This window comes from Vulpes lagopus, chromosome 5 (genome assembly GCF_018345385.1).
Source record: "Vulpes lagopus strain Blue_001 chromosome 5, ASM1834538v1, whole genome shotgun sequence".
NCBI lineage: Eukaryota > Metazoa > Chordata > Mammalia > Carnivora > Canidae > Vulpes > Vulpes lagopus.
The window spans coordinates 28,780,687-28,801,574 of NC_054828.1; the positions used below are offsets into that span (position 1 = coordinate 28,780,687).

Here is a 20,888-nt window from a genome sequence, read left to right on the forward strand (position 1 = left end):
TGTTAGTGCGCCAGCTGGAAGATACATATCTTGTCCTTGAGTGTATTTACTGACATGTCCATGCCTGCTCGTGTCTGTGGATGCACCACATAGCCATGTTGACAAGCCCTCCAAGATGAGACTCCATGTGCACATGCAACCATGTGTGTTCTCTGCACACATAGGGACCTCCTTGCATCTACACATCAAACACATTAGCATCTGCAGCAGGGCATCTCAGGAACATGGGCTCAAATCCCACCTCCACTACCACCTAACTGCAGGACCTTATTAAGCTACTTGTCCTCCTTTCTCATCTTAAAGATAAGAAGAATTGCTATAACTACCTTATATGGCATGTCAGAAACATTCCATAAGCAGTCACACGAGCATGAAGTGTGACTGGCACATAGTAGATGCTGAACTAATGTGTGTCTGTAGCCCAGGTGACCCAGGCATGGCCAGATGTATGCCCCTGCATGTCCACATGCACCCCACGTACATGCACACAGGCAGGCATGCTGGATGCGCACTCATGCGGATGTCTACAGGCACAGCGTTTGCACAGAGCAAATCAAGCCAACTGCCACAAGTCAGGCCTGACCCATATTCCTCCCCTGCCACACCCCAGGGCCAAGCCAGGGACCTATCTAGCCTGGCATGAACCCCCAACACACACCTCTACCTCTGTCAGCTTACCTGGTTCAGGGGTGTATCCATCTGAGTTGAGGGTGTCAATCCGCCTGTGAGCCTGAAGGTCATGAGGTCAGCAAGGTCAGCAGGGTTCGAGCTGAGGGCACGGGGCCCTTAGACCCATATTCTTAGAGGACTCACAGGGACAGCACTGGGGGGACCTTCTTCTGTTCCACGGCAATCCTACTCTCCATCCCAGCCTCACCCTGGGAAGAGGACTCACCAACCACCTGCCCAGCTCCATCCTTCAGGACCCAACCCTGAGATGCCAGCTAACTCACCTGGGTGAACGTGGATGGGTGGGCTGGAAGTGTGGGAGCAGCAGCCTCTGGAGGAGCAGAAGGGACAGTGAGAGGGTGGGGCACAGGGTCTCTCTCACTCACCTCTCGTCCCTCACCACCCACTTACCTGAGCTGGCGTTGGTGTTGGGGCAGGCGTCCTTCAGGCAGTAGATGAGCCCATCTGCCTTTAGCTTCAGGTACTCTACCAGCTGCAGGGAGGCAGTGTCAGGGTCAAGGCTCCTCTCTTCCTCAGATCCCTAAGCAACGCCCCCATCAACAAGGTAGATGGGGAACTTACCTGCCAGAGGGTGTCAAACTTGGTCCCCTCAGGAATACAGTATTTGCCTGCCTTGTCCTGGCTGATGAGGTAGTGGTACACTGTTTTCCCATAGATCAGGGACAGTGCATACGTGCCCTGCTCCTTCCGGGGCCTCAACCTGGCAAGGGGAAAGTGGGAAGGTCACTCCTATAATCACCTGGGCCTCTCTGGTGGTGACCCCCTGCTGGGCTTCAGTTTCCACACATACACTTGCACACACACTTACGACCATGGGCTCTGCCCCTGATGGTCTCATGGAGAAGTGGCAGGGACTAGGGGTGCCAAGGTCAGGCCCCACTCAACCTGCAGACCTGCTGGTAACAGGCTGGTGGGGTGCAGTGGGGTGGAGGAGGGGAATGAGAAGAGGATGGCAGTGTCCACAGGGAGACACACTTGTCCAAGGGCCAACATGTGACCATCCACAGGGGAATACTGGCCTTCCCACAGTGGACACTCAGTCCTGAATAGCCTGATATTCAGCTACCCACAGTTGAACGCCTGGCCATCCAGAGGAGAACTCTGAGCCACCCACAAGCAGACACCTGGTCCTCCATGGCTGAGTATGTGGCCTTCCATAGGGGACACTCAGCCACCCACAGGGGATACCTGACCATCCATGGAGGGATATTTGGCCATCTGTGGTAGACACACAGCCACTCACAGAGGACACATAAATCTATGCAAGTAGACTTAAAATATTCTCTTGGGGAGAGAAAGCCATTTTTACATGAAAAACAACAGAAGTAACCACAACTCTAGCTCCTGGGGCACCTCTGCACAGATCAGAATAAGTCTCCTCATCATGACAACAGATCTACTAGTCACTGTAATAGACTGCCCTTTGACAGAATGAGATCCTTGATTGTCCTCTGCTGGAAATTTGCTAAAATAAATAAGCAAATCTTCCTTGCCTATGAATGAGAGTTGAACCCCTTAAAGATGGTGGTTTTGTGTGTAAGAACCTGTCTGCTCACACACAGCTCCATGTACATGAACCAGTCTAACCGCCCCCCAACATACACACACACACACATACACACACACACACACACACACACACACACGACAACTTAGAGCTGGATGCTGGTACCCTCTCCTCCCACGGTGAAACCAATCAACATCTCCCACAAAACAGTTGTTTGCAGTCACTGACACAAGGTTCTATTCCAAAATTAAGTGGAAGTTTCCAAAGGAGAATGGACAGCAACTGGTCCTGGAGGTCTTGGGACTTGTAGAACAAGTTGTAGGCAGCTGACCAGTAATCTTAGGAAGTGCACTGAGGTACGGAAGAGTTGGCTGGTGGCAGGCAGCAGGGAATAGGCAACAGGATGGCCTACAGATGCTGTAAGCACTCTGACAGGACTTGGGCCCTGCCCATGGATGTTCATTTATCAGACAAATGTTTACTGAGTGTTAACCATGAGCCAGGTATAGGTATTGTTCTAAGGGCAGGGATACAATGATACAAAAGAGATGTGAGCCCACCTCATAATCAATCCCTTCCTTAGACCAGAGGGATGGAAAAATATCTCCTAAATTGCCACGGCAAAACCTGATAGTGGTACAGAGGAACAGCAAGTTCCCCAGAGAACAAGGCAGTGAAGGATGATACAGTTCCCAGGCTAGCCCACAGCAGTCAGAGGTACCTGAAGAGATAGGAAACCAGAGTACAGGGTGATAGGGGAGCACCAAAGGATGAAGAAGAGAGCCTACAACAAACTAAAAAGCAAATGTCCCACAGAAAGGAAAGCACTAAAAAAAAAAAAAAAAAAAGAAAGAAAGAAAGAAAGGAAAGCACTTCCGTAAGTAGACTGGTGGGCTAGCCTGGAAGTTATGGTCTCCAATTACTAGTTCTCTTCTTCTGAGAAGTGAAAAAAATCTCCTCAGGTCAAAACCTTAAATCCTGACCTGGCAGCAGAAACTCAACACCTAGTGCTCACTGGCAAATGTGTATGGAATATTGAAAACACCACCACAATATCAGGCATTCCTTCCCATCAGTTGATAGAGTGTCATTCTGTAGCTCCTGAATCAGGACCTGACCACATGACTCGCTTTGGCCAGTAAGACATTAGCAAACACGGCAGGAAGAGAGGCTTGGAAAGTGGTTGAGCACTGGGCCTGCTTGCCCTCTCCTGCTTTTCCTGGCAACCCTGTCACCACCATGGGAATGAGTCCAGATTAACCTGTTGGAGAAGCCACATGAAGGAGAACCAACGCACCCCAGCCTACCAACTACCAGACATGTCCGTGAGGCCATCCTATACCACCAGGCCCCAGTCAACACCCCACTGCATCTGACTACAGGCACATGAGTGAGCTCAAAAGAAATCAGCACAAGAATCACCCAGTTGAGCTAAGCCCAAGCTGCCAACCCACCGAATCAAGGGTGAATAAGTGATGTTGTTTTAAGATATAACATCTTAGGATGGTTTATTATATAGCAAAGCCTAACTGATAATGCTCTCTTTGGAAAGAGATTTGTAAGTCCTTAAAAGAACAATGACCAATTCACACATAATAACCACATAGGCAGACATAGGTATGGTCACCATATATATTTCAGTGCCACAAATTCTACTTAATTTACCAAGAAAACAGTAGGTGGTAGCAGTACTTTGTCCTCACAGTTCAAACTTGAACTTAGAAGTCCCAGCTAAGAAATTCAGGTGGATCTCCACTTAGGAATATATGGAACCTGATAATGGTGGTAAAGATAAGAGCTACCATTTACTGAGATAGTGGTTCTAAATTCTTCACACAGTTGTCACTTAATCTTTACAGCATTCCCCACATGGTAGGTTCTATTCTGCAGTTGAAGAAACTGAGGCATAGGAGCACATCTCCTGCATAGCTGGTTAGCAGTAGGGTTGGATTCAGATCCATTTCTGACTCAGTTAATTGCTAATAGGACCAACAGCCAGCTCCATCACACGATTATCTGTGCTGCCTGGAGCAAGTCACGGATCCTCTGTCTCAGTCTCCTCATATGTAAAAAGAGACAACTGAATATATCATAAGTTCTTAACCTGAAAAGAGCTCCAAGAATAAGGATCAGGCTCAACTAAGATCTCCTGTAGCTGTACACAAAAATCTCTGGGGTGAACATGTTTTGGGGTTCGGAAAGGGGTTCAGCTTCAGTAAGATTCCCAAAGGGGATCTGTGATCCAGAAGAGGTTAGGAAACACTTAAAAATATACTCTTAAAGGCCCTTTGTGGGGGTCAGGTTTCTTTTCAAGTTGAATCAACTCATAACTATAAGCCCTGTGATTACACAGAAAGTTTTGGCAGCAAACAGCATGAAGTACAATCTCAACCATTTTTCAGCAGCTCTGAAGTGTGGTCAACAGCAAGCATGGCCCTGGTCTTAATTCCAGGCCCGAGTGGCATACATCTTTCCATCACACCCTATACTCTTATCTCAGAACTGGACCTGTCCTGGGCTTGTGACAGACATCAGGATCCACTAAGGCTGTTCCCTTCCCCCCAGGCCCATGCAAGGTTCTATGCCTACAGCTTTGACCTTCCGCCCCCTAACTATCCCCATACTGAGAAAGCAGTTCTTGACTACAGGAACTGCAAGAAGAATCTACAACAGCCTCTGTCTAAAGCATGCCTTGCCTAATTTTCCAATAGTCTGGCTCAAAGTAGCTGCTTCTGGTCTCTTGACATTGCCCAGCAGGAGTCACCATCCCTGATAATGTCACTGCTCCAACTGCTTCTGAACTTCAGTGCCAGCTCAGTCTCTACACGGTACCCAAGCCCAGCTTCCTCAGCTTCTACCTCCCGTGGCCCGTTCTGGCCCAACCTGCCTCTGCGGCTTCAAGCTTGACATCCAAGGCCTCCACAGCTGGTCTAACCCCTTGGTGCTGGCTCTTCTGACACTCCTCTTACCTCAGTAGACCAGTTAACTGTCATAAACTCTGCAGAAAGTCTGGAAATCTTTTTCTTGAGGCAGTGGAATCATTGTCAAACATCTTCCATGGAAGATTAAGATGCAAAAGAGGTCAAAGCTGAGGTACCACGGGGAGAGCAGCTGATAAGTAGCAGAATCTGACTTCCTATCCAGACTATACTGTATTGATTCATCATGTTTGGTCTTCCTGCTCCACAATTACAGGGATTTATGTCTGTTTTGTTCATTGTTATGTCTTCAGTGCCTGAAACAGTGCTTGGCACATAGTAGGTGTTCAGTAAATATTTGTTGAATGGAGGAGAGGAAATAGAAGCAGGCAGAAGTTCAGCCACTTGCCCAGCGTCTGCAGCTGGTAAGTAGCAGAATCTGGATTGTTCCCCAGCTCTGGCATCCTAACCACTGCAGATCCCTTCCCATATTATGCCCCTTCCCACACTCAGAAACACACAACCCCCCTGCGTGTGTTAGCACAGGTGTACCCTTCATGGTCCATCTGCACCCCGAGGTCTGCAGCACCCTCCAGTATTCCAGCCAACAAGCTCCAGCCTCACCACCCCAAAGCCCCAAGCCTCAAGCCCCACATACAGGAACTTGCCGTCGGTCTGCGAGCCCGAATAGAGTTTGCGCTCTGCCTCCTCGCGTGTCAGGCTGCTGTGGTACCAGGGCATCCGCTCATGAGCTGTCGTGGCAATGAGCTTCTCCACCTGGGGAGCTTGGCTGATGATGGCCTGCTCCAGGGCCTCGCCCTAGGGAAGAGTAGATCAACAAGACTTGTAACTGTCACCAAGAGTGTGACCACAGGAAGCCTCTTCCGTCTCCTGGACTTTCTTAATTGTCTCCGTCCTGAGAGACCCTAGGGTGAGTCCTTCAGCCTGTTGAGGAGAGCGCCCCGCCCCCATCTCCCACCCAACCAGGGTGGGAGACCTCAAACTCATCTCCAGCTTGACAATCTGACACCGGTTGTCCCGCAGGCAGCGCCCCCAGCGTCCTCAGGCTCCGCCCCCAGTCCAGACCTCCAGGTCTGGCACAGTCTAGCACCAAGGCATCGCTCAGGCCCCGCCCCCCGAAGCCTCCTCCTAGGTCCCGCTCCCACCCACCCCTCCAGCTTCCAGCTTCCAACTTCCAACTCTGGCGCGGTACTGCAAAGCACAAGCTGGTTTTTTTTTTAAGATTTATTTATTTATTTATTCATGATAGACACAGAGAGAGAGAGAGAGAGAGAGAGAGAGAAAGAGAGGGGCAGAGGGAGAAGCAGGCTCCATGCCGGGAGCCCTACGCGGGACTCTATTCCGGGACTCGATCCCGGGACTACAGGATCGCGCCCTGGGCCAAAGGCAGGCGCCAAACCGCTGAGCCAGCCAGGGATCCCCATCAAAGCACAAGCTGTTGAAGACAACGGCTCCCCCACCTCGCCCCCCACGGCTCCGAGGCTCTCTAGGCTCCGGGACCAGCTCACAACCAGGCCGACCTCCCGGCCCCGCCCCAGGGCCCGCCCACCTCCCCGCCCCAGGGCCCGCCCACCTCCCGGACCCGCCCCCAGGACCCGCCCACCTCCGGCCCCGGACACGCCCACCTCCCGGTCCCGCCCCCAGGACCCTCCCACCTCTCGGCCCCGCCCACCTCCCGCCCCAGGGCCCGCCCACCTCCCGGGCCCGCCCCCAGGGCCCGCCCACCTTCCGGGCCCGCCCCCAGGACCCTCCCGCCTCTCGGCCCCGCCCCAGGGCCCGCCCACCTCCCGGCCCCCGGGTCCCGCCCACCTCCCGGCCCCGCCCCCAGGACCCTCCCACCTCTCGGCCCCGCCCCAGGACCCGCCCCAGGGCCCGCCCACCTCTCGGCCCCGCCCCCAGGGCCCGCCCACCTCCCGGCCCCGCCCCCAGGGCCCGCCCACCTCCCGGCCCCGCCCCCGAGGCCCCCGGCCCCGCGTTCTCACCTCCAGCTTCCACGTCTGGCGCACGTAGTCGCGCACCATGGCGTCGCGCAGGCAGTCGAAGACCCCGGGCTGCGGCTCGAGCCCGGACGGCCGGTTGCACGGCTTGCGCAGGTTGCAGGGCAGCCCGTCGGGGTCGCGCGAGTAGAACTCGCAGAGCTCGGCCGGGCCGCAGTGCGCCTTGCCGCCGGCGATGGCGTAGGTGCCGTTGAGCTGGCGCTCGATGGGGAAGTGGTGGAAGCGCACATTGTGCACGAGGGAGAGCACGTAGCCGCCCAGCGAGCGCAGGCACTGGCGCAGCAGGAAGAGCCCGTCGGCCATGCCCGCCAGCTTCAGGTGCTCCTCGGCCTCGGCGCGCGAGATGCTGCCGTAGAAGAAGGGCAGGTGCGCCGCGGGGTCCGGCATCGCCGCCGCCCCTGCGCCTCGGCCGGAACCCTGCGCGTTCAGAGCGAGATGGAGGGCGGGTCAGGGCTTCGGCCTGCCTTCGCGAACACCCTCCGTTGGGCCCAGACAAGTGGGAGAGAGGCTGCCTTAGGGCATCCATGCCAACCGTGCAGAGCCTGCTTTGTGCCAGAATCCGCTTTGGAGGGGAGCCCCCAGCTTGCTGGGCCCAGTCCCCAACCCTCCTCTGACTCTTGAGAGACTGTGCTGAGCGCCCCAACATCCCCACTGGCCCCCACACACCAGCACCTGGAACCATTCATTCATTTCCCAAACACCTGTTGAATTACAGTGCTCCAGGCCAGTGCTGGAGATTACAGTGAATAAGACAGACTTGGTCCTGCCTTCCCGAAGACAGCAGTCTGGGATACATGAAACAACGAAAGAGGCAAAAATAATTACAAACTGAGGTCCGTGTCCTAAAGGACATAGAGTGATATTAAGAGAGAAAAGAAGGGGAGGCAAATTGAATTTAAATAAAATATTTTGGGGGGATCCCTGGGTGGCTCAGCACTTTAGTGCCTGCCTTCCTCCCAGGGCCCAGGATCGAGTCCCGCATCGGGCTCCCTGCACGGAACCTGCTTCTCCCTCTGCCTGTGTCTCTGTGTGTGTGTGTGTGTGTGTGTGTCTCGTGAATAAATAAATAAAATCTTTTAAAAATAAATAAAAAATAAAAATAAATAAAAAAATTTTTTTTTTTTTTTTAATTTATGATAGGCACACAGTGAGAGAGAGAGGGGCAGAGACACAGTCAGAGGGAGAAGCAGGCTCCATGCACCGGGAGCCCGACGTGGGATTCGATCCCGGGTCTCCAGGATCGCGCCCCGGGCCAAAGGCAGGCGCTAAACCGCTGCGCCACCCAGGGATCCCAAAAAAATATTTTTTTAAAAGAGAGAGAAAAGAGGCCACTGTAGCTGGGATGGTCACCTTCTCTGAGGAGGTAGCATTTGAACTGAGATCTGAAGGATGAGGAGGAGCCAGCTTTTCAAAAATCATAGAAAAGAGCACATTGGGCAGAGAAAACAGCAAGTATAAAAGCTCTAGGGATCCCTGGGTGGCGCAGCGGTTTGGCGCCTGCCTTTGGCCCAGGGCGCGATCCTGGAGACCCAGGATCGAATCCCACATCAGGCTCCCGGTGCATGGAGCCTGCTTCTCCCTCCGCCTGTGTCTCTGCCTCTCTCTCGCTCTCTGTGTGACTATCATAAATAAATAAAAATTAAAAAAAAAAAAAGCTCTAAAGCTGGAACCAGCTTTGTTCTTCAAAAGAACATTATTACTCTGTTAGCCTTCCCTTCTCCATTTCTACTGAGTCCCCTTGGCCTTGGAAATTCCCCTTTGCCCTGCTGCATCTGCCTTCCTGGACAAATTTCTAGAAAGCATAAACTAATCTGAATATCCATCAAAAGAGAGCAGTTAACTACATAAGGATTTAATTCCAATGTGAACCTTTATACAGCCACGGGAAATTATGCTCCTATGTGGGGAGAAGGGATTAAAAATGTTTAGATACATATCCAATAAGGCAGATATTTAGATACATGTCCAGTAAAATTATCTTTTTAACTTTCTGGGGTTAAAGTATTAATGACTGATATTTTGATAAGCACTGGGTTATACAGGTGCCTGAATTTCTCAAAGAATGTGCTGAAATTTGTTCATTTCATTGTATTTGAACCCCTCAGTTTTGTTAAGATTTTATTTATTCATGAGAGATACAGAGACAGACAGAGACATAGACAGAGAGAAGCAGGCTCTCTGTGGGGAGCCTGATGCGGGACTGGATCCCTAGACCCGGGATCATGCCCTGAGCCAAAGGCAAATGCTCAACCACTTGAGCCATCCTGGCGTCCCTGAACCCCTCACATTTATTTTTTTTAAGATTTTTATTTATTCATGAGAGACACACAAAGAGAGAGGCAGAGAGACACGGGCAGAGGGAGAAGCAGGCTCCATGCAGGTAGCCCGACGTGGGACTCCATCCTGGATCTCCAGGATCACACCCTGGGCTGAAGGCAGCACTAAACCGCTGAGCCACCAGGGCTGCCCTGAACCCCTCACATCAAAAAAAAAAAAAAAAAAAAAAAAAAGACCATAAAATATTGATCACTAGTTAATGATATGTATGCAGAAATATTTAGGTCCAATGGCTACTGATGACTGATTTAATATGAAAAGCATCCAAAAAAATAACATAAACTGATGGATGGGGCAGATAGGTACACAGACACAGTCAAGTCTTATTATTCAGAGAAGTTCTGTAGAGTTATTGCAAACACTGAATTAGCAAATATTAAATGCTTGCTCCTAGAAAAAATGCAGGGATAGGTTCCATCAAGTCTCTGATCACAACATTTTCATCAACCAATCAGTACATAACCCTGTTTCTGCTAACGACACTATTTGACATATATTGTTGATTCATTAACATTGAACGCTCACCCAACAGCACCACTTTAAGATTATCTAACATACTTTTCACATAAGGCACATCACAGCCCTCTTGCACTTAGGAATGCAAGACAGCACTTGATCACTATGCTGCTGTTTAAACAATGTAATCACCAACAAAAAGCACAAAATCATGGCACCAAATAGAGGACACGTTTACAATATGAAAATTAAAGCAAAAAAGGTAGAGTGTCACCTGTCAGTTGACTCAAATTTCTTGCTTCTCTGCTTAATGTTTGGTTGGGGTTTTTTAAAGATTTTATTTATTTATTTATGAGAGATACAGAGAGAGAGAGAGAGGCAGAGACACAGACAGAGGGAGAAGCAGGCTACATGCAGGGAGCCTGACATGGGACTCAATCCTGGGTCTCTAGGATGAGGCCCTGGGCTGAAGGCAGCACTAAACCACTGAGCCACCCGGGCTGCCCATCTGCTTAATGTTGTTGAATGATTATGAAAGGGCCTCAAGTATTAGTTTGGGGGTTACAAGTAAATTTTAGCAAGTAGGCTAAATACAGAATCTGCTAATAATAGGATCAACTCTATGTGATCCTAATATTCACCCAGTGAATATAACAATTGTAGAACATAGGAGTGTTAATGGGAATTCTTCCCATTTTGCTGTATTTTGAGTTTTTATATAATATTGAAAAAAAATGTATCTCCCCGTAACAATTTCTAGGCATTTCTCTAAGATGGGCCCTACAAGACCACCCAGGCATAGGTTATGTTCAGGGGAGGATCCTTGGGTGCCTTCCTTACCTAAGCAAATGTAAGCAGGGGTGCCAAGGTTTTTGTGGATTGAGAAAGGCTGCCTTTCCCCCTGGGCATCCAGGAACAGACAAGGATGGGCTGAGAGGAAGATACTGGAGTGGAAATCAGGCGAGGTCTGGGTTGGGGTAACCAGAGGAGGAGTCAGGATCTGCATTCTAACCTGATAGCTCCTGACATTGGGGTTGGGAAGGCAGGCTTAAGGGGGTTCCTGGGTGTCCCAACAGTTACAGGCAGGTGAGTAATCACAGACTGCATTTGTGTCTCCACTTGGAGACATAGGTCACCATTCCATCAGTGTTTAAGAGTCAAAAAGAGTTCCTAGGTGTTTACCCTAGAGAAATGGAAACTTGTATTCACACAAAAACCTACACAGGAAATGTTTATAGCAGTTCTGTTCACAGCTGCCAAATTCTGGAAACAAATGTATCTCAACTGATGAACAAATAAACTGTAGTATATCCCTGCCATTGGATACTACACAGCAATAAAATAAAAGGAAATGCTAATACCCACACCACATGGATGAATCTCAAAGGCATCATGTTGAGTGCAAGAAGCCAAATCCAAAAGGCTACAAACTACAGAATTCCATTCAAAGCTTTATCAGTGGAGCACCAGTGGTTGCCAGAGGCTGGGGGTCAAGGGGGAAAGACTGACTAGAAAGGACATGAGGGTATTTGGGAAAATAGTCAATATTTTGATTGAGATAGTAGTTTCTTGATCTATATGCATTTGTCAAATCTCACTAAAATGGGTGAATTTTACTGTATGTAAATTATACCATAATTTTTTTAACTAAAGGAACTGGAAAGTACCATCTCACAGAGATGGTAGTTTCTCGATCTATATGCATTTGTCAAATCTCACTAAAATGGGTGAATTTTACTGTATGTAAATTATACCATAATTTTTTTAACTAAAGGAACTGGAAAGTATAGACAAACCAGAGACTAAAATAATAACTGACATAGGAAATAAAGTGCTGTTTACACTCCTGCTCTACTTCTTGGTTCCCACCCCCTCACCCAGCCTCACAGTCTGCCCTCCACCCCCACCAGGATGCTCTCCAGGTTAGAGAGGAAGCACTGATATCACCGGCTAGTGGACACCAGGCATGCACTTAATGCCTCCTCAATGCTGGGTCCCCTGAGTGATGGACATCATGATCCCTCCTTCCTGCTTGAGCCTCTTGGCTCTCCCTGGTCCTTCACAGGCCCCCTGACGTGCCTCCTCACTCTCTGACAGTTCCTACTCTCTCTCCTTCCCCAGCCCTGGTCCCTGTACTTAGGCCATTCTGCCTGGGGCTATAAACATACCACCATGCCCACCTATCTAGCCCACATCTCTCTCCTTTGAGATTACCTCCTTTGATCACCACCTGCTGTGTGTCTATTAATAAAACCTGAGATCCAGATCTAAGTCATATGGTGTGTGTGGTTTGACTAAACCCCACAGTTTGTTTCCCATAAGCTGAGCTCCAGGGTCTGCAACGGTTCTCGACAATTTTTCCCCATGGCTTCCCTTGCTCAAGAACTTACTGTGGCTCCCTCCTGCCCACTTTATTTAATCTAACTAAACTCTCCGATCCTCCCTCTGTTTCAGCTGTGCTGTGCTGTATGTAAATTATACCATAATTTTTTTAACTAAAGGAACTGGAAAGTATAGACAAACCAGAGACTAAAATAATAACTGACATAGGAAATAAAGTGCTGTTTACACTCCTGCTCTACTTCTTGGTTCCCACCCCCTCACCCAGCCTCACAGTCTGCCCTCCACCCCCACCAGGATGCTCTCCAGGTTAGAGAGGAAGCACTGATATCACCGGCTAGTGGACACCAGGCATGCACTGCATGCAGAAGGCTAACAGCCTTCTTTCAAATTTACTTCCATACTTTTATCCACGCAGTGTCCTCTACTGAGTACACCCTCCCCACTTCTCTCCATCTTCCCAAATCCAGCCACCCCTGCCTCACAGATTCACATAGCTACTCCCTATACCTAGGACCAGGCAGCAAGGTGGGGGCTTTCCCAGGGGCTGTGAGGAGGTGGGGGTAGTGAAGCTAGTCTCTGGGGCAGGAAGCTGTGGCAGGAAATTGTCAGCAACACAGTTTGAGAAGCTCCTCCCCCCAATGGCCACAGGTGCAACCTGGGTAGCCAGAGACAGGTTAGTGCAGCAGGGGGTGGGGAGAGACTGGCCCTTGGGGCCCAGTCCAGGGCCATAAGCCATGACTGGCCACCTCAGATCTAAGGCCAAGGTAGCCCAGAGGCAGGAGCATTCCCTGTGCACCCTTAGCCTTATCACAACCTCCCTGTCTCACTGCCAGTAACGACAACAGTAATGATAACATGACATTGCACGGCTGATGGATCTAGGGGTTAGCCAGCCCTGTGTCTGCTTTTGCCTTCCTGTCTGTGCCTTTCTCGGCTGTCCTCATTAGTAAAACAGGGGGATGAGAGCCGGAGTGACCAACTTTCCCGTGCCCAGAGATGCTAGGGAAGCCAGAGGAAGTAGACAGGAGGAAGCAGGAGATGTAAAGCCAGGGGGACAAGAGGCTGGAACATGTGTCTATGCAGCTCTGCTGCAGGCCAGGCCAGCATGCACCCTTTGCTTTCAGAGGAGCTGGCCTAGTCTGCAGGCTCTTGGTGGGACCCTTGACATGGATAGGTAGATCACATATTTCTGTCCCAGTTATGTTCCTACAGACTCCATGGCTTTCCCAGGAGGCAAGCTCACCATGAGCCTCTCCCATCCCCTGCCTAGACTGACCCCATCCAGCCTCATCCAGCCGCCTCATGAGCTGTGAGTTCAGAGAATTTGGCCATCTCAGAGTTTGCAGCCCCACTGAGAGATAAAGGAACATCAGCCTTGTTTTCACAGCTCAGACCCTGGGAGGAGAAGGAGGAAACCTGTGGTCCTTGCTCAGAAGGATCTACCTGGAATTCCATCATTAAAGCAGCCTCCTTGGGCAAAAGCAGAGTTCAGTCCTGTCTATTCCAGAGACCTGATACGTGAAACATACTTCAAAGGAAACAAAGCTCAAGTGGTCAAACACATTTTCAAAAGCTGTAGAAAGCATTTTAGCATATTAAAGGCTCTGAGAGGCATTTGGGTGGCTCAGTTCCTTAAGCAATGACCCTTGATTTCAGCTCGGGTCCTGATCTCAGGGTTGTGAGATGGAGCCCTGCCTGGGGCTCTGTGCTCAGTGGGGAGTCTGCTTGAGATTCTTTCTCTCCCTTTCCTCTGCCCCTCACTCACCACCCCACCTCTCTAAAATAAATAAATAAACCCAATAAAATAAATAAACCCAATAAAATAAAATAAATAAAGGTAATTAAGTAAGTAAGTAAGTAAGTAAATAAATAAATAAATAAATAAATAAAGGCGTGGGGCACCTGGGCGGCTCAATCGGCTAAGCATCTGCCTTCAGCTCAGGTCGTGATCTCAGGGTCCTGAGATTGATGGTGTCAGGCTCCCTGCTCATCAGGGAGTCTGCTTCTCCCCCTCCCTCCCCCCCTTCCACTGACTCATGCTCTCTTTCTCTCACTCAAATAAATAAAAATCTTTAAAAAAAATAAAAAATAAAGGCTCTGAGAAGACCTGCATGGAAGGACCGTTTTAGCTTTGTTTTATCCCCACTCCCATGTGGCAGAGCCTTGAGGGTCTTCTATGCCACAGAACATACTCTGAACATCAAAAGCCCCAATTAGATATCCATTGTGAGAGCCCGGGAAGGGGGGGAGGACACTGAGGCAGTAAGGCTGTAGAGGGAATGAGCCTATCTAACTGGACTTGGTGGGAGCGGGTGGGAGCTGTGCCGAGCAGGCCTGGAGGCTCTATATGCTACCCTCAGCCAGATGCCAGAAGTGACCCCACCAAAGGCACTGTTGGAATGGGGGCCCAGTCCCTCTCTGCCCATCCCTTTTCTCACTGACTCCCAGTCTTCTGCCTGAGACCCTAAGTCCCCCCTAAAGCCACATTTCCTGCTCTTCAGTCCGCAATCATGGGGCCCCCTCTGCCCACCAGTAGGAGCAACACAGGTAATTTCAGCCAATAGAATGCCACCTTGGTTTTATTCCAAGTCACAAATGACAGAAGTTGGCATTGTGCCATGGGTGGCAATATGCTCCTTCATCTTTTTCCTGACACCAGGGGATCAGATTTCAACCATGGAATCAGGGGTCTACTGTATAGTGGTGGCATGGTACTGAGCAGTGATTTAAGCTCACCAGACCCCACCTAGAAAATGATGCAAGCAAAGGTGCTTGACACTAGCAGATTGTAGGGATTCCATGGGATGAGGCTCACTGAGCACCAAACACAGCACCTGGACCACCATTGTGTTATCATGTCCTTCTCTTCTCTCAGCCCTCCAGGACTCCTACCTCACTCAGGGGTAAAGCCCATGTCCTCACAGTGGCTCCCAAGCCCTTATGCAATCTGCCCAATCACCTCTTTATTCTCATTCATGCCCCAACAGCCACATGGGCCTCCTTATATCACTTGTTCAGTTCACTTGATCAAATCAGGCATGGTCCAACCTCAGGGCCTTTGCACTGCCTGTTCTCTCTGCCTGGACACTCTTCCCTCAAAATCCCTCACTTTATTCAAGCCTCTGCCTAAATATCACCACCTCGTCCAAGAGTTCTTCTCTGATCTCCCTCTCTAAAATCATCTCCCCCTCTCTCTCTATCCCTGACCTAGCTTTATTACTCTTCACCACCAAAAATGGGATTTATCTACCAACTTGTTGACATAGGACCTTTGACCCCTGCTAGAATGTAAGCACTGTGAGAGGGAAATTCTGTTTTGTTCCCCTACCCATACCAGCAAGGCACATAGTAGGTGCCCACCCCCTTCTCCTGCCAATATGCTTTAGGTCCCCTCTGTTGTCCCCTCCTCCTAGAAGCATTCCATGATTCCTACTCCACCTTCCCCAAGCTGAGTCAGGCACCTCCTCTTATCCCAGGGCCCATCCTCCAATATCACAGCCCTGATAGCCGTTTATGACCACTGTGACCAGGCTGAGGTCCCTGAGGCAGAGCCTACAGCTGTCTTGTTTTCTTCCGGAGCCCCTGTTTCTTCCAAATACGTGCACATAAGACAGGCAACCACAACAGCCTCTGTGCCAGGGACTTTACTATGAGCATTATCCACTTAATCTAAACCTCACCTTGAGTCCCATTAAATGGGAACTGTTACCTCCATTCCTTAGCTAAAGCAACCGAAGCTCAAAGAGGTTAATGTCATGTTCAAAATCATGTGGCCTGCAAGTGGTAGTCAGGATTTGAATGCAGGTATCTGACCCAGCAAGCCTGCACTCACCACTCTGGTAAATGTCCTTTAGGAGACAGAATCCCAGGACGCCCAGGTGGCTCAGTGGTTGACTGTCAGCCTTCGGCTCAGGTCGTTATCCCAGGGTTCTGGGATCGAGTCCCGCATCAGGTTCCCCACAGGGAGCCTATTTCTCCCTCTGCCTGTGTTTTTGCCTCTCTCTGTGTGTCTCTCATGAATGAATAAAATATATATTTTTTAATTTTTTTAAAAAGAAAGGAGATGGAATCTCTTGCTCTAAGTTGGATCCCGAGGGGCTCTTATCCTAGGCTGGCCCAGGCGTCACTGCATTTTGAGGTTCCTTCAACAGTCAGGGCCCACAGCTGGATGTTCTGGGGTTGGCAATAGGTCTTCGCATCCAGCAGACTTGCTAAGTGTCTGCTGATCGACAACAATATCATGAGAGCAGTCCCCGTGGAACCCAAGCTCTACTGCCTTGGTTTTAAGGCCATGTGACCTCAACAAGGAGTTTTCCCTCTCTGGGTGTCAGGCAGTCTCTGTGACTGTAAAAGGGAGAAGAGGAGAGGCTTAGGGGGTGGGAAAGGTGGGATGATGAGTTGGGAAGACAGGGCCTGATAGAAATGTGGGGATAGCCGGGTGCTGTCCTGTGCATTGTGGGGTGATTAGCATCATTCCTGGCCTTTATCTACTAGATGCCAACACCCCCTGAGTCATGACCAAAAATGTCTCCACACATTATCAAATGTTGTTAGGGAGTCAAGGGGTGTTAAAATTGGCTCCAGTTAAGAACGACAGCCTTGACCCTATGCTTTGGTTGGGGGCAGGGTATGGTCGGCATGGAGAAGTCTGGCTACTGCAGCCCCCAGGAGAATCTCCAGAAGCTACAAAGTCCAGAGCATGACCTCCCAGAGCTAGTAGTGACCATTAGAATTATAGCAACATGCTCAGATAGCACCTACTATGTGCCAGGCATTCTAGATATACAGTTGATCCCAGAACAACACGGGTTTGAACTGCTCAGGTCCAGTGACACACAGATTTTTTACAGTACAGGAAATGTCTTTTCTCTTAGGATTTTCTTCATGATATTTTATTTTGTCTAGATTACTTTATTGTAAGAATATAGTACACGACACTGTAACATACAAAATATGTATTAGACCGTCCATATTATCAGAAGGCTTCAGGTCAACAGTAGGCCATTCGCAGTTAAGTTTGCTGGGGGGAGTCCAGTTACATGCAGGTGTTCAAATACATGGGGTTTGGGCACCCCTAACCCCTGTGTTTTTCAAGGGTCAACCATATTCGTTTACCTAATCCTCACAAGAGCCCTGTGCATGAGTGAAGGATTTATGGATCCAGGACTGGACATACACAGAAGTGCAGTGACTTGCCTAAGGTTGCACAGCACACACCAAAGGTGGCAGGGCCAGGACTCAAATCTAGGAATCTAGGCCACCTGGCTCCGGAGTGTACACTTAACCACCGTCCAGGCTGCCTGCGTGCCCTGTATCCCTGCCAGGGCTGTGTGAAGGAGACAGGAGGACAGACGTAAAAAAGGGGAAAAAAGCACAGCCCTGGAAGAGAAGAGGCTTCAGAGGTGGCACCCAAACATTTTTTATCCCAGGCGTCCCTGGCTCTGATCCCTCAGCAAAGCTTTAGTAAGCACCCACCGTGTGCTCACCACCCTGTTGAGACAAGAGTAAGGAAGCCCATCTTGGGTCATTTCACCACAGGGGCCCTGTTTCTTCCTGCAGAGACTCTTTCCTGCTTGGGACATTTTTGCAACCTCTCATCCAAGAGTCAAGAATCAGGCATCTGCAAGGTGCCAGTATTTGCATCTGCATTTAACAAATGCAGAAACTGAGGCTCAGAGAATCTAAGCAACTTGCCAAGGACACACAGCGGTTGAGCAGGATTCAAACCGTTTTCTCCTTGCCCTCTCTGGGTCCCCCTTTAACCGGAGCTCCCTTACAAGTGGCTCAAGCCTGTCCTGGGCCCCCTGCTAGGACTCATCTGCATTTTGTCGTTCAAGTTCAAGTCCTGACAAGCCACCTTCATGCTCACGGGGCTGGTGGGGGCAGGGGACAGAACACATATTTGCTTTCTCTGGAAGATTCTCTGCTTCCTGGAACCAAGGGTGTCACCCTGATGGGGCCCAGCAGGAGCAAGGACTGAGCAGGCATCTCTGCATCCCCTGGAAACTACCACTCAGCTGACACTCTGGCAGGGAATTTGCTTCCCTTAGGGTGGTTGCAAGCAGTGTCTGCTTCCTTTTCCAGCTGGACACCACCCATTCCCGATCCACAGCCCCTCCTGGCCCTTCTCAGGGGCCTCCTAACTCTGTCCTCCTCCACCAGACCCAGGCTAGCCATGGAAATGGCGGCGGCCAGGGGCCATTCCACCTAGGATGACGTACCTGAGGATGTGCAGTTGATATCGAGGCAAATGGGCCACAGGTCTCTGGTCCCCAACGCCAACAAAAAGCTGGTTCTAGATGAAGAATTGGGACCCAAGAAATGAACTTGGGTGTCCGTGCAGCCCAAGCCCCCAGACTGAGGCCCTGCGGCTAACCACCTGCACACATGCCCAGGCAATGGGTAAGTAGGCCAGGCCCCATGGAGTCTTCACCCTCCACCCACTGCCCCAAGTTCCCCCAGGGTGTGGCTGTGGTGGCAGGGCAGGGGCAGTGAGCCAGAGAGTGGCAACTTACCTGGGTATGCCAGCAGCCGCACAGAGGCCCAAGCCGGCAGGGACCCACGCCGGAAGGCCTGGTGCGCTCCTAGCAGCTGGTTTCTCTGAAACTCAACTGATTTCCTTGTAGTGAAGACAGGAAAGGGGGCTGCGTCTGAAGTTTACGGCAAAGTCATGAAGTGCTGCGTTCAAGGAAAATGGAAAGTCACACGCTCCGGGGAGGGCAGAGGGCATTTCCGGGACCAAGCAGTGCCTGCCCCACACTCAGGAGTGGAGGCTAGCTACAGGCAGGGGTTATGCAAAGGGACCATTCAGACAACATCCCCAAACCCAAGGAGGAGGAGAGGGGCTACCTGTGCCAGAATGGGGGCAGGGAGCAGTGGCAGTGGGAGGCTGATCCCCAGGACTCAACGGAAAGAGGACTGCCCTCTCTTCCCCCTCCCAGGCGGACATGGGCCCAAAGGCCTGCCAGGCTGAGAGAGCTAGAGAGAGGAGAAATTTGCTCAGTGTAGCCATAACTCCAAGGTTCAGAGCACCTCCTGTGTGCCAGGCACTGGGACAGCAATGACGACCTGTCCCAGCCCTGAAATGCATCACAGGGCTGAGTCAACAGGGAGATCAGGGCTGGGATGGTGGAAGCCTGGGCAGGATGTGTGTACAGAGGAGCCCCAACGCACATGGGAGATGCCAGAGGAGGACTCTGAGAGGCATCAGTCATTTCTTTAAGACACGGAGACAGTGTGTCCCCCAGTGCGCACCCACTCCCTGCCACCCCGCTTTACACCTTCGCTGCATGTTACACCTGGCTGATCACCACCTCCTGCTCTGGCCACAGCCCCCTCCTCATCCTTGTTTCCGCCCTTCCCTCACACTCACCCACACCAGGGTGACCACGTGACCTCACATCACAGCACACCCTGCTGTGTGGCCACTGCACCTGCGTGGTGTCCATATCTCCTCTTCTCTCCCTCCAGCACCCCAAGGCCTCAGGGGGCTCTCACCCACCACTTCCTTGTCTTCTGGAACACATGGGGACGTCTTCAGTGGCTTACCCACACGTGCAGCCTCGGGGGTGGTGTGGGGATATCCTACACCACTGTTGAGACCCCAAGAACCTTTGTTCTCTGGGTCCTGCCACTTTGGGGGAAGTGGGCTCAGCCCCACAGCCTGCCGTATGATTCCTCCATGCTCCACCTCAGGCCTTTCTTGGGGACCTCTCTGCAGGCTCTACTGTCCCCCAGTTACCTAAATCCACCCCCCAAGAAATCATTTTTTTTTTAAATCTGAGTTCCAGGCTGGAATACTTTTCTCCTACATAGATTTCCCCCAAACCATTTTTGTTAGAAACTTTCCCTTTCCCTGCAGGCATCACGAAACTCAGAGTATAGAAACAAATCTGTTTCCACACTGGACAGTCCTTTCTGTAGGAGAGAAGAATGCCCCAGCAGAGCGAAGAGAACAGAAATCAGAGCACCAGAATCACATCATCTACAGTAAAAGTCCTAGTAGCACCTACTGAGCACTTCACTATGTGCCACCACCATAAGCAGTTTACAATTTAATCCATATAACCCATTTAATCCATTCTCCAAGTGAAGATAGAGAAGCCTAGAGAGGTTGAAGAACAGATACCCAATGGTCAGGTGGGACTGAAGCCTGGGCCTTGTGGTCCCACAGCTCACCCGCGGGGGAAGGACCAGGAAGGTGAGTGCAGGCTGCTATGGGGAGTGCCTGAGGGTGGCAGCCTTTGGGGCCTCCAATCTCCAAGATATCAGGCCTAAGAAGGGAACTCCTGGCCCCTATGAGGCACTGGCTCAGCCAACCTCCAACTCTCTGCGGTCCTAGAGGTTGCTTTCTGAAACTACAGAGGCCCGGCCAGCCCAGCCGGTGCTCAGGCTCAGACAGTTTGAGATTGGCTTGCAGATAAGGCCCTGTGTTTTGCGAAAGTGGAGAAAGGTAGATGAGTCTTTTGAACGTTCAGAGGAAAGAGCAAACAGATGACGGATGGAAATGTGGGCTGGGAAAAATTGCAGTGCATTGGTCCTGCTGTCCACACATGCATAGAGAAATTAGTGGCTTGCCGTCAGGCCTCCACACCTTTGCCCATGCAGTGCCCCAGCCTG

At 50.7% G+C, this 20,888-nt stretch overlaps 1 protein-coding gene across 4 annotated transcripts in view; it reads right to left on the reverse strand.

The window, feature by feature from the left end:
- Positions 1 to 20,888, reverse strand: part of LOC121491045 (tyrosine-protein kinase ZAP-70) — a 31,794-nt gene that overhangs the window by 5,147 nt on the left and 5,759 nt on the right. Inside the window, exons 1-9 of one of the 4 annotated variants that reach the window (XM_041755414.1) lie at positions 19,642 to 19,892; positions 18,785 to 18,947; positions 18,491 to 18,564; positions 7,119 to 7,550; positions 5,774 to 5,934; positions 1,252 to 1,390; positions 1,081 to 1,162; positions 954 to 1,000; positions 679 to 730 (exon numbers count right to left, since the gene is read on the reverse strand). In XM_041755414.1, the coding sequence (XP_041611348.1) occupies positions 679 to 730; positions 954 to 1,000; positions 1,081 to 1,162; positions 1,252 to 1,390; positions 5,774 to 5,934; positions 7,119 to 7,520 (883 nt within the window). In that variant the 5' untranslated portion in view covers positions 7,521 to 7,550; positions 18,491 to 18,564; positions 18,785 to 18,947; positions 19,642 to 19,892. Of the gene's footprint in view, positions 1 to 678; positions 731 to 953; positions 1,001 to 1,080; positions 1,163 to 1,251; positions 1,391 to 5,773; positions 5,935 to 7,118; positions 7,551 to 18,490; positions 18,648 to 18,784; positions 18,948 to 19,641; positions 19,893 to 20,888 lie in introns of those variants that run through there. The other 3 variants (XM_041755413.1, XM_041755416.1, XM_041755415.1) reach the window with 3 other exon arrangements.